The sequence below is a fragment of the Mastigoproctus giganteus genome, chromosome 2 (genome assembly GCF_048544385.1).
Source record: "Mastigoproctus giganteus isolate SK-2022 chromosome 2, ASM4854438v1, whole genome shotgun sequence".
Classification (NCBI taxonomy): domain Eukaryota; kingdom Metazoa; phylum Arthropoda; class Arachnida; order Uropygi; family Thelyphonidae; genus Mastigoproctus; species Mastigoproctus giganteus.
The window spans coordinates 41,364,397-41,382,865 of record NC_143576.1 but is presented as its reverse complement, the minus strand read 5'-3'; the positions used below and the strand labels follow the sequence as shown (position 1 = coordinate 41,382,865).

At 34.9% G+C, this 18,469-nt stretch overlaps 1 protein-coding gene across 1 annotated transcript in view; it reads right to left on the bottom strand.

The window, feature by feature from the left end:
* The window catches only part of Sik3 (Salt-inducible kinase 3), a 474,358-nt gene that overhangs the window by 236,615 nt on the left and 219,274 nt on the right, over positions 1 to 18,469 (bottom strand). The window contains exon 6 of the mRNA XM_090388735.1: positions 17,172 to 17,295. Within this exon, the coding sequence (XP_090244861.1) occupies positions 17,172 to 17,295 (124 nt within the window). The remainder of the gene's footprint in view (positions 1 to 17,171; positions 17,296 to 18,469) is intronic.

Sequence of the window (18,469 nt, the reverse complement as noted above, 5' to 3'; positions counted from 1 at the left end):
AAGAAAGCTCCGACCACATGTTGATGCTATGCAAAGAAGAATAACTCAAGTCCCAAAGCCATTCCATTAATTACCTTAGACAATTCATCTCAAGCATATGGGTGGAGGATTAGTAAATAAGCAAAATGGTTCAAGAAAATGTTAGTCATTATTTACCTCTTTTGATTGCACATCACACACCATTTCCTCCTCCTTCCTATTTCAGTGCTAGCACAAAATACACAAATCTTGTGGCATGCTAGAAAAGAAGTGAAGACTTTAACTAACAAACAATGCTCTTGCTTTTAAAGTTGTTGAACTTGCAGTGCTTATTCTGCCATGTTCTGCTAGCTCTGCATCATTGGAAATGGTATTTCTAAACTCTGGAAATGTTTAGTTGTACAAAGTTGATATTGTGCTAGTGCATACATAGCACATTACAATAAATATTATAATAATATAGCACATTATAGCAGTAGCTCTTGATAATGTGCTAATGCATGCAGCGGCACATTATCACGAGCTAGATTATTAGAAATAACTAGCATAATAGTAAAATATTTTTTTGTTGTTAGGCTAATTTCTGTTTTAAATAAAATATAAAATCTTCTGGAATGTAACAGCAGAGATTTGTACTGTTTATGAATTTCATTAAATATTTATTTAATCTATTTTATAAAGTAAATAGCAGTTCAAAACATTAAGTTTTTAAAATTTTAGCCTCGTTTTTGGTGGTTTTAACTGGTATTATACCCATCCTATTTAAAAAGAGTTTTTATGTCTAAATGTCAACCTCGAGTTGGTCTATAGCATAGGTTCCCAAACTTTTTCGGGCCACCGCCCACTTTGCAAGACATAAATTTTGTAACGCACCCCATTATAACAGTTTTCCGCATTCAAGCCGTTTGATATTTTCAACATAAATAGCAACTAATGATACATTACTGCTTATGCCATTAAATTATTGAAAAGGTAGTGGCCAATATGTGCTTCATCTTGAACACAGTTATTGCTATACCAATTTTGATGAAACATAGCCCATATGTAAAGATTGTAAAGTGTATGCTCGAATAACATTATGCACAGTTTCATACAATGGTTCAAATATGAAAATTCGAAATACATATTAAGAGATTGCAAATGCATTAATAAGAATCTTATTGTAATAATTAAAACACCATTATATATATTACAAAATTGTTTATTTCAAACTTATAAAGTAAAAATACAAAGCAAAAATAACAAATTAATGTGAAGTTTCATACAATGGTTTAAATATGAAAATTCAGAATACACATTAGGAGATTGTATTACATTAGTAAAAATCTTATTGTAATAATTAAAACACCATCAAATGGTATTGATGAAAATTGTTTATTTCGAACTTACAAAGTAAAAATACAAAAAAAAAATAACAAATTAATGTGAAGGATGAGCCTGATGCATTTTGTTAATATCGGGTTCAACTTTCGTTAAAAACAGTCGTAAATCGCCATGCTCAGTTATATGCAATCGGTTCCTCTTCTTAGATAGTAAATTCGCTACAGCACTAAACCCACGCTCAGCCAAATAAGGAGATGGAAATGCAATTAAAAATTTCTTCACTATTTCCCATAATCCAGGGTACAGAGTCAGTATTGATTTCTGAAGCCAGAATTCTTGGTATCCACTTTTGAATTTTATTTTTAGTAGTTCTTCATTTGTTGTGAGTTCTATGAGTTCCTCTTCTAAATTTGATGATCCTGCTGTGTTTACATGTGAGAAAGGATCTAGAACCCAATTTGGTATATTCATGAATCGCTCATTAAAATCAGCATGGAGAACCTCCAAGTGTTGGCAGTATGTAAGTAAATCTTCCTTTTTGAGAGACACTGCTGATAAATTTGAAAAGTGGCTATATTCCCCTCGGCCTAGATTCTGCTTGAACAGAAGTTTCCCCACAAAAGCGGCAATAACGTTTTTTGTTTTAATTAAATTCCATTCATCACCTTGTAATTGTAGATTGACTTCATTAAATATTTTATAGAGGTCTGTCAAATAAGCAATGTCATTTTTGGATGTAATCAGGTTGGCCCACAATCCGTCATCTCTGTTTTCTAGGAACTCTAGTACTGAATCAAACAAATTGTAAAATCGATTCAGACAAATACCTTTTGAAAGCCAACGAACTTCTGTGTGAAGCAGCAAATGATTGAAATCTTCATCATTTTCACTACAAAGTTGGCTAAACAATCTGTCACTCAATGAATTGCTTCTAATTTTGTTGACTGCTCTAAGAACATAATGGAGCGACATATGCAGGCGTTCACTTAAATTCTTTGCAACCAAATGTTGGCGATGAAGAACACAATGTATAGTAAGTACATTTGGTATTGCTTGTTTCAAATGCTCTATGAAACCCTTGTGGCACCCTGTCATTGCTGGAGCACCATCAGTAGCAGCAGACAAAATATTACGAATTGGAATGTCTTTCTCTTGAAAAAACTTATTCATGGTATTAAATATAGATTCTCCCTTTGTATCTGCTTCCAAATTTTTAGAAAATAATAATTCTTGACAAACTTTTTCTTCTTTTATGAATCGTACGTATGTAAGAGTAGTGCTTCATTATTTGGGAGAGTTGATTCATGGAGTTGAATGGAAAATTGGTATCTCTTCAAATAATCGCACAATAATTCTTCAACGTCTTCAGCCATTTCATCGATTCTTCTTTGCGCTGAATTATTGCTCAAAGGAATTTTCCTGATATCTGATGCTGGCTTATGAAGCACAGTGTTTATTACTTCTTTTACTGCCGGCAAGATTAATTCCTCACCAATTGTGTGTGGTTTTCCCACTTTTGCGATTAATAATGAAATATTATAAGAAGCTTGTAATCTGTTATTATCTTGTTTAGTGGACGACGCAAAAAGTTTTGATATAGTTGGACGTTTAAAATATTTTTCTTCTAGTATTTGAAAATAGGACAAATCTTTATCCTTTTCATCAGCATGCATTTTAGTCAAATGCTCTTGTAGCCTAGAAGGCTTCGTTGCTTCATTTGAAAATACTTTTTGGCAAATCAAGCACATAGGTAATAATTGGTTCGTAGGAGACTGAATAAAACCATATTTCAAATACTCAATACTGTACTCTCGACATTTCTTCTTAGATTCAGGCATAATGAAGTAATAAAATTTGCAACAATATTCACAAAATAAAAGATTTAATTTACACTTTATGACTCCACTTATCTATCACACTTTTGACTGATGATTGTTGGCAAAGCACACAAAACATAATGAAATTTATTCCTAAACAGGAAAAATGTACGATCACATATCAATTCATGAATTATTACGTCAGCAAAACAGCCTTGGAAGCTTTGAAGATGAAACGTGCTACGGCATTAGTTTAAAATTCATGCTTAATCTGTCTCAAACGAATCAATTGCGCGGAGATATAATTGACTGGTCAAGCTTACGTCATTAGCATTACAGTTGTTGCTACTGTTTCACTTTATTGCTTCTTATGTCAACTCACAGTAGCTCGCGTTGTCGCATTTCAAAGGCCCTAGGCTAATTAGGGTGGGTTTAGAAAAATAACAGAAAAAGGCCTAAAAAATACACACTTGATGTCACATTTTTGTCATTTGTGTGAAATTCAATAGAAGGTTTTGAAAATTGAAGTGGGAAAATCAAAGAAAACAGTTCTGGCTTCACCTATAGCGAATTTCAGCTGTGTCCATAGAGTAAAAATTATAGAATTTATTAGATGACGTTTGAACTGGGTCCACCGGAGATAAAAATATGGATAAGGAGCCACCGACCCCTAGACCGCCTGAATGCCCCCCCATTGCTTCTGAACCCACTATCGCCCCCCCCAGAAGGCTTCAGTGCCCACTGGGGGTGGTACCGCCCACTTTGGGAACCTATGGTCTATAGCAATATGACATCTGTATGATGTTTAATACAGCTACAATGATTTAAATGTCCAACTTAACCCAGCTATGCTGATCACATAGCTGGGTTAATTTGGACATTTAAATCAATGCTTTTCAAATTTTTTTAATGCTAACACATTATGTACATACCAAAAATAATTCAATACCCACCCTTTTTGTTCAGTTTTTTTAAGTCAGTAGTAAAGTGTTTTTGGGTCTAATGGCACCAGAGGTTCCCCCCATCTCTGCATTGTGTACTCTGTTTGTGTAACACAGAACTCTGAGAAGGCCAGAGATTTTGCTAACAAGTGTAAGTGTGTTGTTGTGTCATGTAATGTCTTGTTGTTCCTCGGACCTTTTAGCCATTGGGCCCCTAGTGGGACCCCACGTTGCCCACACTTCGACCCGAGGAGGCAGGTCAGGTATAGAGGGATCGCAGTAGAAGTTCGTACTCTAGCAGACCTTGCCACCTAGTTCCTTAAGATTTCAGTGGCTAGGGCCTATATATAAAAAAAAAAATTTTAATTAAATTAAATTAAGCACTGTAAATTGGGTTAAGGCCAAATTGGAGTTTAAGTTAGGGTAGAGTTAAATTTAGATGCTAAGTTAAGTTTAATTTAGATTAAGAGCAAGCACGATGGTTGGCTAAGTTAGAGTAGGGAAGAAGACCGAAGGCTGGGGGGGGGGAGAGATAGAAGTATGGGGTTGATAGGGAAGGTGGCCACAGAGATATCAGTGGGGATAAGTACCACCAGGGGAAAGAGAGAGGGAGACAGGAACCTGTCCCTCTGCCAGCGGAAAGGAATTTTAAGTCAGTAATAATGGCATGATATGCAACTTTGGGCTAAAAACAGGTAAACAAAAATGTGTGTGTGTGTGTGTGTGTGTGTGTGTGTGTGTGTGTGTGTGTGTGTGTGTGTGTGTGTAGTAGTAGTAGTAGTAGTGGCATGTGATGCAAGAAAGCAAATGTATGAGCTTATGCAGCATCAGCCAAAAAAAAAAAAAAAAAAAAAAAATATCGCACCATTCCCTCCAAATGCCTGTCCAGTTCCTCCTTAAATTTATTCAAGCTATCAACTTCCACAACGACAGATGGAAGTTTGTTCCAGCAATTAACCACCCGCTGGCTAAAGGCAAATTTCCGCACATCTATTCTACATCTGTCTTTTCTTAATTTGAATTTATGCCCCCTTAGGTTCGTAATCTGAACAAGTGGAAGGATCCCATCAGAATTCAGCGTGCTCAATCCATTCAAGGCCTTATATACCTCAATCAGATCATCGCGCAGGTGCCTAGTCTCCAGCCACTGCAATTTGCAGAACTTAAGCCTCTCTTGGTAAGAGGATCCCTTCATTCCCCTCACCAATCTTGTTGCCCTTCTCTGTACCCGCTCAAGTAAATCTACATCCTTCCTAAAATGAGGTCTCCAGACCTGTACGCAGTACTCAAGGCGTGGCCTGACAATTGCCTTATACAGAGGGATAATCACCTCCTTTTCCCTGCTAGCAAAATTCCTATATATCATTGACAAAACCCCATGACCTGCCCTGGCAGCCTGTCTGCATTGCTCAGAGAACTTCATATCTGACTGCACAATTACTCCCAGGTCTTTTTCATTTTCTACCACCTTAAGTGTAGTACCCCACAGTTGGTACGTTTCTCTGGGGTTATTTCTACCCATATGCAGTACTTTGCATTCGTCAAGGTTAAACTTCAGTTGCCACTTCTTAGCCCATCTGCCCAAATTATCTAGATCCTGTTGCAGTAGCAGACTGCCATTACTGTCATTAACAACCCTGCCAACCTTTGTATCATCTGCAAACTTCGACATTAAGCCTGATATTCCTTCATCAATATCATTGATAAATATACAAAACAACAGTGGACCTAACACCGAACCCTGTGGGACTCCACTAATAACATTAGTCCAAGAAGAGCAGCACCCATTGATTACCACCCTCTGTCTTCTCGCACTTAACCATCCTTTTATCCTTGTGTGTGTGTGTGTGTGTGTGTGTGTGTGTGTGTGTGTGTGTGTGTGTGTGTGTGTGTGTGTGTGTGTGTGTGTGTGTGTGTGTGTGTGTGTGTGGAGTTGCACAGTACGAAACATAAGTTTAACCAAGGCTATCTGAAGTCAGTTACTTTCAAAGAAAAAGAATGTATCTGGATGTCACAGCTGTGAAGTATATGAAAACATAAATATCATAAATTTTAAATCTATTACTTATCAATATGTGTGAAAAAGAAATATGGAGAAACATGAAAAAAAGAAACATGATATGATAACAAAATTTGGAGACATCCAGTTTGGAAAGTTCCAATTTAATTCAAGCGGCATTTTAAAAATTATACTTGGCAGACTCTTTTAGTTACAAAACTGGTGTGTAATTCACAGGTAAGCAATTCATTATAGAATTACAGACAGTATATTTAAACTGAATATAAACAGTATATTATAAATAATATTTAATTAATTTATAGTTTGGTACAAACTGCAGTTTAGTAACACTTAAAAACAATTAAACCTAATAGTCAGCATTAAGCTGAGACAATTAGAGGCAGGAGTTTCTGAATTAGCAAGAATTACAATTTACAAGAGTCCAACTAGTTCCCCATATTTCATTATAAGATATTTGATAAAGTATTCAATCGTAGTAATTTATGTAAATAATACTTTGTTAATTAATTTCTGAAATTTCTTAAATTTGATTTTTATAATGCTTTTTTAAATTTATCCTTGAATATTTTGACTATAAATACTGATAATACAAGAGCATCCCGTTTCACATTCTTGTAATGCAAAACAGAACCTGCATGATTTCTATTCTTCTTTTCCTTTGTTGGATTGTATCCATAAAAATTATTCTTGTAAGAGATGAACATCCTTTATTTTACACTCTACCCTAAAAAATATTTCCTTTATTTAAACCTTCATTTTCCAATAAATGTGCAAAGGATGAAGATATGAACTTGGCATACTGCAACTGGCTTGTATCAAAATCTTCAGCTTCATTATCTGCTTACATCAAAACTTGCAACATTTATAAAACAGTTAATAATCAATAGACACTTAATTATGAACAGGAGAAGAGCAGAAAATTTGCTTATCATTCAAATGGTAGTTGAACCTTCTGGTTTCTTTTACAGCAGGTCATGTCTGTCCAACAAATCCATTTATGAACCTGATGATTCTGTTGCATCCTCAGCTAAAGATAAAGCTGAATTAATAACATCTTACTTTCTTCTAACTCTTGCATCAATGATATAGGTAAATCACCTCCTACAAAACGAAACACTCTTGACTCAGTGCTTCCCATGGTCTTCTGACAAAAGGATGTTAGAAGAATCAAAACATTCTTGATGCCAAGAAAGCTCCAGGTCCTGATGGCACATTTCTCCACTTGTTTTTAAAATCCATGCTGTTGAGCTTGTTACCATTCTGTGTTGCTCTTTTACACTTTCTTATTCCACTTTGCACTTGGAAATTCGTTCATATCCAACCATTTCCTAAAAAAGGATGACAAATCCATCCCTTCCAATTATTGTCCCATTATACTTACCTCTACTCTTTCCAAAGTAATAGAGGAGAAATCTATGAACTGTCAACTCTTAAATTAACTCTAAACCTCCCATCTGATCAAAGATCAACAATATGGATTCCATCAGTGTCCACTGGTGATATAATAGCTTATGTTACTGATCTTTGGAGTAATTTGATGGAAAAGTCTGGTGAAATTCAATCAGTTGTTCTTGACATTTCTAAGGCTTTTAATGATGTTTGGCATAAAGGTCTTCTAAACAAGCTTATTGTGGATTGCTACCTTTTTGTTTTTATTTTTGCTATTGGATAAGTTTTCTTTCTGATTAACACTGCAGGTCATTCTAATTTCTGTGATAATGCTGATGTTCATCATCAGTTCTTTCTCCCACTCTTTCCCCTCTTGTACATTACTGACTCTTTTCCACTGAATGGAAGTTAATCTATAGTTTTGCTGATAATCGACAACACTACAGAAGGCAGAATGTACTATGTACACTGTTGTGCATAAACAGCTTCAACTTCTTCAATATCCAACAACAATTCCTTAAATGCCTATCTCAGATAATTCTCCAATGAGTTGAAAAAAAACTTTAGTTAACTTCAATCCTTCTAAAATTTATTCCCATCTCATTTCTCACAAAAAGAGTTTACTGCTCCTATGCTCATCTTTGATGACACTTGGATTTCTAGACAAGTGTTAGATATCACTATTAGAGGTCACCTTGAATTCTAATATCTCTCTTGGCATAAGCACATCACAAATATTGCTTTCTCTGCAACAAAAAACCTTAGTTTTATTTTTTGCTTTCAACATTACTTTTCTAGAAGAAAAGTAATGCTGAAAGCTGAACAGCTACTACACTCTGTACAAATTTCTGATCCCTCTTACCATGGAATATTGTTCCTTGTTATAAAGTTTCCACAGAATATTGTTTGGGTGGTGCCCCAAAACCTCTTTCAACCTCCTTGACTATATCTAAATCAAGGCAGTCAGGTTAATTAATGATCTATCTCCTTATGAGCCGACCGGGCTAGCCAGGTGGGTAAAGTGCCTGTCTGGCAACTCAAAGGTCGTGGGTTCGAATCCCGCCTCGGGCTTGGATCAGAGTAGAAAATGCACAAACTTTGGGAGGTGCAATATGGCCACAGAAGCCGATGTGCTAACTAACAAAAAAAAAAAAAAAAAAAATCTCCTTATGAAGTCTCGCCACTCTCTGTCCTGTAGATCCTCCTGCATACCTTTTTCAATAGGTATTTCTATTGGCACTCTTCTTCTCTATTGGCATCTATAATTTCACTGCTTTCTTCTATTACATGTGAAACTTTATGTGCCTCAACCAGTTAGCATTCATTTAGCATCCAACTCACAGATATACTTTTTCTTTTCCTTATTTATCGCTTCTACTTCTGCTCTCTGGAACAAACTTTCTGTCATATGTATTTCCCAAAAATTACAATGTACAGAAATTCAACTGTAATACTAACAAATATCTTTTGTCTTCTCAGCCTTTAACTCATGCATAATACTAAGTTCTGTTTTTTTTTTTTTTTTTTTTTTTAAGGAGCATTAGCAACTAGGGCCATATTGCTCTGGGGATATGCGGTGGTCATTCCCTGACCTTTCCACATCCTCCGTATTTGGTGGGCACAGGCTCGAACCCCAGTCTAATCAAGAATTCTGCCCACCTGACTAAAGAGGTGCCATAATACTAAGTACTACAGTTTCTAATACCTTTTGCATTTGGGTTTTTAATATTTAAAAAAAAAAAAAAAAAAAATCCATGTTATTTGTTGTTGTTGTTGTTATTTGGTTTTTAGGTGCATTAGCAACTAAGGCCATATTGCACCGGGGATATGCAGTGGTCATTTCTGACCTTTCCACATCCTCCGTATTTGGTGGTGACAGGCTCGAACCCCGGTCTAATCAAGAAGCATGTGTTACGCACTGCTGCTCCTTCCCACCTGGCTACGGAGGCACCCCCATGTTATTTGAATCCACAGCAACATTATTAACTGTATTTTTGTAATTATAGGCTAACAGACGAAAAGGTTTGACTTATTAACTTACATAGCTTTAACCTAATAAATTATTTCTTAAGCTTTTGTTATTTGAGCAAAACATATCTCATACCCAAAAATTCTTAACTTAATTAAGAATTTAGTTTTTTATGGAATTTACATCATTACTTATATAAAGACCCACTCAGTCTTTATGGTTAACTTTTTACAAACCCATTAGGATTGGTAGCAAAGAGGCATTATTTGTGTGTATATAGGTGTGTCTGGGTGTGTGGGTATTGCACATTATTTATTTTATATATGTCGCTATATTACAATTAATCATGCATATTACTATTTTGCAACAGTTTCACTTTGATATTCCATTTAGATATGGGAGTATGCTGATAAGTTCTTGTCCTGTAACAGAAAGAAACAAGATAATCCAATTAATGCAGTTTATTCAACATATTTGCTTTTCAACACCAGGCTTCTTCTGCTCATATGACATCATAATTTTATGCAAATTTGATACCCTTTAAATGTTTTTTGAGATTTGAGGAGAGGAAGTAGTCTGAGGGTGCAAGGTCTAGTGAATATGGGGAATGACAAAGAAGCCTGGTTCAACCAATTTGGCATGTGTTTGGTGTGTGCGTGTGCGTGCAGGAGAACTATCCTGAAAATATAGCACTCCTTGGGTGGGCTTTCAATTCCTTCTTCAGTTTATCCGAAAGTGACGAATGATGCTCAGCAGTTATCATTTTACCCTTTTCCAGGTAGTCAATAAACAAAATCTCATTATTGTCTCAAAAGACTGAGACCACGACATTGCAATGCTTTTTCCAGCTGGTTAATAAACAAAATTCCATTCTCGTCCCAAAAGACAGAGATCACAACCTTCCCCGCAGACTTCCGGGTGCGGAACTTCTTTGGATGGGGGAACGCTGTGCCTCCACTCCTTCAACTGCTGTTTTGTCTCCAGATCATAATAAAACAGACATGTCATTGGTCACTATTCATACCAAAATCATTGGCAAAAATTCTGACCTAAATCATTGACAGCTTGCTCAAAATGGTGATACAAGACAGGACACACTGTCACTTTTGATCAGCATTCAGATATTTTGGGGATCCATCTGGCATGCAGAAGCAAAAGCTTCTGCATGCACAAAGTGTCATGAATAACATATCCAAAGCATTCCCTGGTCATACCTATAGCCTCAGCCATCCATTTAGCAGAAATCCATCTATCAGACAGCTTCATGGTATGAATGGCATTAACATTTTCATGCACTGTTGCGGAGACTAGCCTTTCAGTCCTCTCTTCTTATAACTCAGCTTTTGATGGTTGAATGGCATGGATACTGTTCTAACATTGCCAACATCAGCATGAATTTCTTCTAATGTTTTCTCCTGTATAAACAGGTATTTCATAACCACTCTACCTTCAATTTTGATAAAAGTGACATTTTGGGCTGACATCCTTTCTTCAACCTGTAAAAAAAACAAAAATGGATATTAGTTTTTGAAGCAAATGGGCTGTTTAGCATAGAAAGATGTGCTCTTTCATAATTTCTCACCCATTTGTCAAAAAAAAAAAAAAAAAAAAAAAAAGAAAAGAAAAAAGGACAATCTTTATATTTGTATTAATACAGGATGAACCAAAAGTCAGGAGCATACAATAAAAATTTTCTTCTAAAACGTTATACTTAAAAAGATACTTTTTTTGTTGTTGTTTTCGTTTGTTTGTTGCAGGAAGTAGTTTTATATGTCATGGTGGTTGAAACAACAATTCGATACAGAATTTTTGTAGTAAAATTCTGTACTGAATTGTTTAAAGTAAAATTTTATTAAAAACATTCAAGTGTAACAACCATTCAAGGAGAATAAAATTTTATTCTCCTCTTCTGACTCTTCTTCACTCTCAAAACATGCTATTAATCAAACAAAAACAGAAGACAGGAAGGTGGTGCTGTTTTCCCTAGAAGTGGAAGGCCACATCAGCAAAAACAGAAGCTAATGCTCCATGGGATAAGGAATTGCACACTGGACCTCTCCAAAAATCCACGAGAAAACTTCAGTAAAAGGAATTATAAAAAGATTCAGGGCACAAGATTTACATTCTAAAGTTTCAAATGTAAATCTCGTGTCTTGAATCTTTTATATACGTCCCATTGTTCCTACACTTAACGAGAATGATCCAAATAGGAGACCTGAATGTGCAACCTCCAAAAGTGTGAAAACTGAGATTTACCTAATGAAATTTTGACTACAGTAAATCACATCAACACTGGAGAAAGCAGACTACAATCCAGACATGTAATGCCCCCATCAGTGATTTGTTGTTCGTACTCATTCCCATAGTGACATTCAATGGGTTTCATTCTCATGAAGGTTGAGTAGGGTTACAGTAACTGCACTTTTATTAATAGAGTTTATTACAAGGGCTTATTAGTATAAAACCCTTAACAAGAGTTTATTAGTATTAAATATAAAGAAATACTACATGTATTATCAATCTTGAAATGCCATCCCAGAAAGGAAGAAAAATATTCTGCAATTAGGATTAAACTATAATAAGTCGTTAATTTTATAAATGAATGGAATAAAAGACCTCAAAATTGTTGGAGAAGTAATTTGCTAATGTCTCACTAAATGTTACATTATTATTTATTTTTATATAAATAAAAACTAAGACTCCAAAAATGTAAAAACTGAAAAATTAAAAGAGAACTTTTGCAGGTTTTTAAAATATTCTTGTATGGGAATATACTGTCTGGAATGGAATGGAAATATTATTTACATTTCATATGGGACAAATGCAATATTGTGTCTCTACCATTCTACAGTGGTAATACCATAATTCTATAAATTCTGCCCAACCACCAGATATTTATTTTTTTAAATAAAACCCTCTCTGCCATGTTTTGCAACAAGCTGCACTAGGAATGCACTACTTTCAACCAAAAGACCTTGCCAAAAGGTTAATCAGTCATTTGTTTAAAATGATGAGACTTCTGTGAAAGCCTGTTACAGGATAAAATGGTCTCCCATCACATAGTAATTAGGTGGTCTGTGGCAACATGCAGACAAAAATTTGTCTGCAAAAATTTATAAAACATTTGTTCAATGTGAGCTGCCATGTAATATACAAAATCAGTTTTCAAAGTTGTAGTATAGCTAAAGCTATTTGTGTTATCTAAGCATTGCCATTAGAGACCACCTACTATCTGATAAAGGACCAGTTGATCCTGAAACAGGCTAAGAGAGCAGTCTCATCTTTTAAACAAATGGCTGATTTGCTTTGGCAAGGCCTTCTGTTCAAAAGTATTACAATACCAGGGCAATTTTTTCCACAGTCACATTGCAGGAAGTAGTTTTATATGTCATGGTGGTTTAAACAACAATAAAACACAGAATTTTTGTAGTAAAATTCTGTGTTGAATTGTGACCATTAAGACAACTGAACTGTCTCTGCAGTTAAAAAAAAAAAAAAAAAAAAAAAAATATGCCTAAAGCATGACAGAGGGGAGGGTGGGGGATTATTTAAAAAAATTCTGGAGGAAGAGATCAGAATTTATAGTTTTGCCACTAAATGGTAGACATACAATTCACATTTCCTCAACATGGAATGGAAGTTTTATTTCTATTCCATATTGAGGTAAATCTAGGCAGTATAATTACCACACCAATATATTTCTAAAAAACTGCAAAAGTTTCTTAATTTTTCCATTTTTACAATTTTATGTTTTTTATATATATATAAAAAATTAATATATATGTAATAATAATAATTATTATTATTATCATTAGCCATATGGTGCAAGGAAGCCTGAGGCTTTTGCTTCACCAGCAAAAAAAAAAAAAAAAAAACCCTCAGAGAGAGAGAGAGAGAGAGAGAGAGAGAGAGAGAGAGAGAGAGAGAGAGAGAGAGAGAGAGAGAGAGAGAGAGAGAGCGCGCGCAAGCAAGACTAAGAAATAGAAGGGAATCACCAAGAAAAAGAAGAATAATGATATCCAGCTTGGGGGCCCTGGGTGTGCCAAGCCCATACTCACCAGATGTGAGCCCCTGGGGTTGATTTTAGTGAAACTATAGTAAATATACTTGTTTTTCTTCCTTTCTGGAATGTCATTCCAAAGACAACAGTAGAATAAAACCTAAAATACATATAAAAGAACTCCCTGACTTACGTAAGAGTTGCGTTCCATGGAACGCTACGTAAGTCAGATTTTACGAGAGTCGGAATTTCTCCCACGCTTGTTGCAGCCCTCGCAACTGTGCTCACTGAATTAATTGAATCAAAAAAGAAATGTTTGATGAACATGTAAATAGAATTATTTATTGTAAGTATTAAATTTTTTCTCATGAGCAGGAAAAATTACAAAAGCGTGCAATTTAAAAAAAATTTCAAAATTAAAAAATTACAAAAAAAGAGAGCAGACAGGCATAACACAGTAAGTTTTACCTCTCGAGCATCGTTGCCAGAATCAACATCTTCAGCTGATAAGTACGCTACTGCAGAGGTTAAGGGCTGTGGAGATTTAGAAGGGGTTGGCCGCTCAACCTTACAAAAGAACATATTAATGGATGACTTTTTTCTTTTCATTGTAGATTTCTTTGTAGCAAGCAAATCATTCACCCCTCTGTTAACTTTTAAGAATCGTTCGCTGTCAGGATCCATCTTCTCAAACCTTGCCATTGCCGATACAATTTCATGAAATGCCATTGCCATTTCTCTCTGGTGATGAAGCGTTTCATCTCCTCATTTGGTTCATCTTGAGCTTCATCAGCATTTTATTCTTTTGCTTTCGTTGCCTGCAAGTCAATAAGTTCTTCATTATATAATTCCTTCTCTTCTTCCTCTATAAACTCCACTTCTTTGGCATCAAATTTTTTGGCACTGAAGTAGCTCTGCAACCTTTACAATCTTATCTGTAACCTCTTCTTATGATTTGTCTTTTTCAAATCCTTCGAAGCCTTTTACATGTCGTGGGCATATTTTCTTCCATGAGCCATTTAAACAACTTTTAGTAATTTCTGCCCTTATTAATATGGCGTGGTAAATATTGTAAATTTCCAAAAGTCTCTTAACATAAAATTTTTCTCATCATCTACTGCAGACAATACCCGAGCAAATGTTGTGCGTAAATAATATGCTTTTAAATTTGAAATAACACACCGATCCATTGGTTGGGTGAGTGAAGTCGTGTTTGTCAATAGAAATATGACTCTCACATTCGAATTGAAATCATCTAGATGCGTAGGATGTCCAGGAACATTATCTTATAGAAACAAAATCGTGAAAGTAACGTCGTTGTCTTCACAATATTTTTCAACTTTGGTAATGAAGCAGCATTTAAACCAATCCTCAAAGAGAGATATTGTTATCCATGCTCTGGTTTGATCAGAAATGCATGGGTTGGGTGAGTTTATTGATGCCCTTAAATGCACAAGGATTTCCAGAATGGTACAAAGCAGTGGTTTTAATCTGTAATCTCTCGCTGCATTAGCCCCAAGCAAGAGTGTGGCCCTATATTTTTGATGCCGTGAAGCTTGGCATCGTATCTTCCTCTTTGACAATGTATGTTCAATCTGGCATTTTTTTCCAATACAGAGCAGTCTCGTGAACGTTAAAAATTTGCTGCATCAAATAGCCGCGTACATCAATAATTTTTTTTCCCAAAACATCACAAAATTTCCCTGCAGCTGCAGAATTGGCACTGGTGACTTCACGGCATACTTTAATGTTGTGGAAACCAGGATGATGCTTGAACCTATTAAACCACCTGTTGCTTGCCATGAACTTGCGTTGGGGTCTGCCGTACTTATCCTTAATATCTTTATAAATACTTGTTGCTTTTACTTGAATGGCCATTGGACTCAGGGGCACTCGCTTCTGAATCTAATTTTCCATCCATATTATTAACAGCTGTTCCATCTTCGATATAGAACCTGAAAGCTGTTTTCTGATCACTGTTGATCTTAAGCGCATTGATCCTTTGACACATTCTTTTATACGTGCACTGTCCCTTAAAATGGTATTCACTATTGAGGCAGTGAGACCCTTGCATCCGTTGCAATTCCCTTGCAACAGATGATAAACTTTGTCCTACTTTGTACTTCTTAATCATTTTCATCTTAATTTCTAAATCAATTTTGTTTTGTTTTCTGGCACTACCACCACTTGCACTTTTCATTGGTCGCTTTTCCTTCATCATTGTAATACATAAATAGGAATGATGAGAAGTTTCTTAAAATTCATTTTTTTATATGATTGAAGATTTCAGTGAAGGGGAACACATTTCACCATAATAGTGTAAAAACCCAACCCACACAATTCCAGTTATCAGGATTATTGCAAATGCAAAAAGATAGTTTACTACCCATTTATAATTAGATGCACTAACAGAAAAGCCTGATAAACCTGAAAGAGCAAATTGTTTTTGTTGTTTTATGGTTGCGACCTCCAAAAATGTGCTTTAGAAAAATATCACAAAGGCATTCAGAATTGATTCTTATAATGGGAACGTATGATAACGATGAAAGGATAGCGCAATTTCCATTATAAATATGACCTTTTAGAGAGATAATAGCTTAGCAATATATAGCTAAATTTTCAACTTCCAAGAACTTGGAACGTAGAAAAAATAAAAAATAAGAACCAATGTGTTATTGGGTTCATATTACGATATTTCCACGATACCTCCATTTATTCCTATGGGGTGCAAAATACGTTTCAACGATTTTTTTAAGTTTGCACCGGTCGGCAAAAACTTACGTAAAGTCAAATTTCCATAAGTCAAGTATTACATAAGTCGGGGAGTTTCTGTATTCATGCTTCCGTTCCCAATGAAGTTCAATCAATGGGAATGGAAATGAGAATAAACAACCGATCAAATGCCAGGGGTGCTATTTCTGATGTCAATGTTCTATAATGAAACCACAATTCTGTGGTCTAATGAGGCAAATTTCAAGGACACATTAACTGCTACAATTGTGTTTATGGGCGACTGAAAAACTCTAATATCCAAAGCGAAAAGTAATTAAGCTCTCCAAAAGTGTAGTTGCCTGGATGAAAAGTTGCTGTAGATGCATATTTATCAAATGTTACAAGATTTGTCTTATCTTAAAATTGAAGGGGAATACTTTTTTTTTTTTTTTATGCAGGGTGGTGGTTCTATACATTATTCTCTCAAAGTTTGGAAATTCCTAGAAAAATTACCAAACAAGTAGATTGTGTGACTTCTTTAAGTTGCTGCCTAAATATAATTCTCACAGTTTTTTTTTTGTGGAGCTATTTAAAAGACTGTCTATATCAGGAAATCTCATACCATAATGAATGATTAAAAAAATAAATAAATAATAAAAGAATCATTAACTGAAGAATTCATCATAAGTGATCATGTGTTAGGTTTCCAAATTTGCAAAAATAAGAAAGACTGCTTAGGCATTGGGGCTAAAGGATACCACTCTGCAGTAACATGCTTTTCTATACGATTATAAAAAATTTTTGGGAAAAAAAAAAAAAAAAATTGCTTAGTTTCTATTAGAGCATTTCTAAATTTTCCAGAAAACTCAAAATAAAATAAGTGTATTCTGACTTTTGGCACACCCTGTATATATATATGACGCTATTGTCAATTAAAGTTCATCTCTCTGGAACTTGGCATTTAGTATAAAATATCCTTAAATGGTTAGTTTTTTTAAAACACAATGATAATAAAACTCACCACTAGACATGAAATATGGAATTCTAAACTTTCCAGACAATACTCTTGTTCTCAGAGAATGGAGAGTGCTGCCATCAAAAGGAAGAGCTCCACAAACAAGAACATAAAGGACTACACCCAAACTCTAAACAAACAAGAAGAAAACTTGTTTACAAAAATTTTTGAAATTAAATGGAAAAAATATAATATTTAAAATGCTCAGTGAACTTCAAGATAAAATTCACTGCAGTAAACCTTCAAAAATGCTAAAAAAAAAAAAAAAAAAAAGGGTGTCAGTATTCAATTTTTCAAATTAATGGCATAATCAATGATTATCAATCCTAAAGCAATTCTTTTTTTTTTTCTTTTTTTTTTCTTTTGAGATTTTCTCTCCTTCCATCTCCAAATGAGTATAAAATAACCCAAGTATATAGTCTTATTTATCATTGTGATAGTAATAATTAGAAAACAACCAGACACAAAATCCTTTCTTACTCAGTTTTGTTCAGCCCTTTCTTATTCTTGAGGAAGATGCTCCTAAGGACAGCCAAGATGACATCTGGAAGGATTTAAATAGAGAAACTAGAAAGAGATGGTGAAACAAGGAGGAACTGAAGACAAACAGAAAAAAGAAAAGAGAAAGAGGCAGAGCAAGTGCAAATAAAATACAAAACAAACTAATATAAAAACAGAGGTGGAAAGCTTGCTGCATTCTACCTGTGTTTTTTTTTTTTTTTTTTTTTTAAAGATGGAAGAGCAATTTTTTTAATAGAAGAAACAAAGGAATAAACAAGAAAAGAGTGTGGCAGTGTTATGATTTTACAGCTTAGAGCTCAAGATCAGAGAACCAATGCCAGACTGAAGGGGTTTTCAAAAATTCCTCCAGTCTCCGTCTGGTTTAAACCTAGACTTTTCCAAATGAGTGACAAGTTGTGAAGCCATAAGAATTAAGAAACTGAAACATCTTGAGTAAATTTATTCTTTTCTACAGTAGCTATACAGCAATTTTTGGAATAGTTGAAAAGCTAAGACAAAAAGACTGAGTCACTCACACTCACGCAAACAGGTGTTCTATTGATCTACTACATAACTTGAAGATTTCAGAGATTTATGGGGCAAAAATTCCTGAATTTATTCCTGGTTTTCCAATTGAAACTCCATTTTAGAAATAACAGTGCTTAAAGTTTTGTTATCTACTTTGATTATATTCGCATTTTGAAAATACAGTCAAACTTGGTTATAGCAAGCACGGAGATAACGAGATCACAGACATAATAAGCAAAAAGCCATAATGATTTTAATTTACACGTATCCCCATA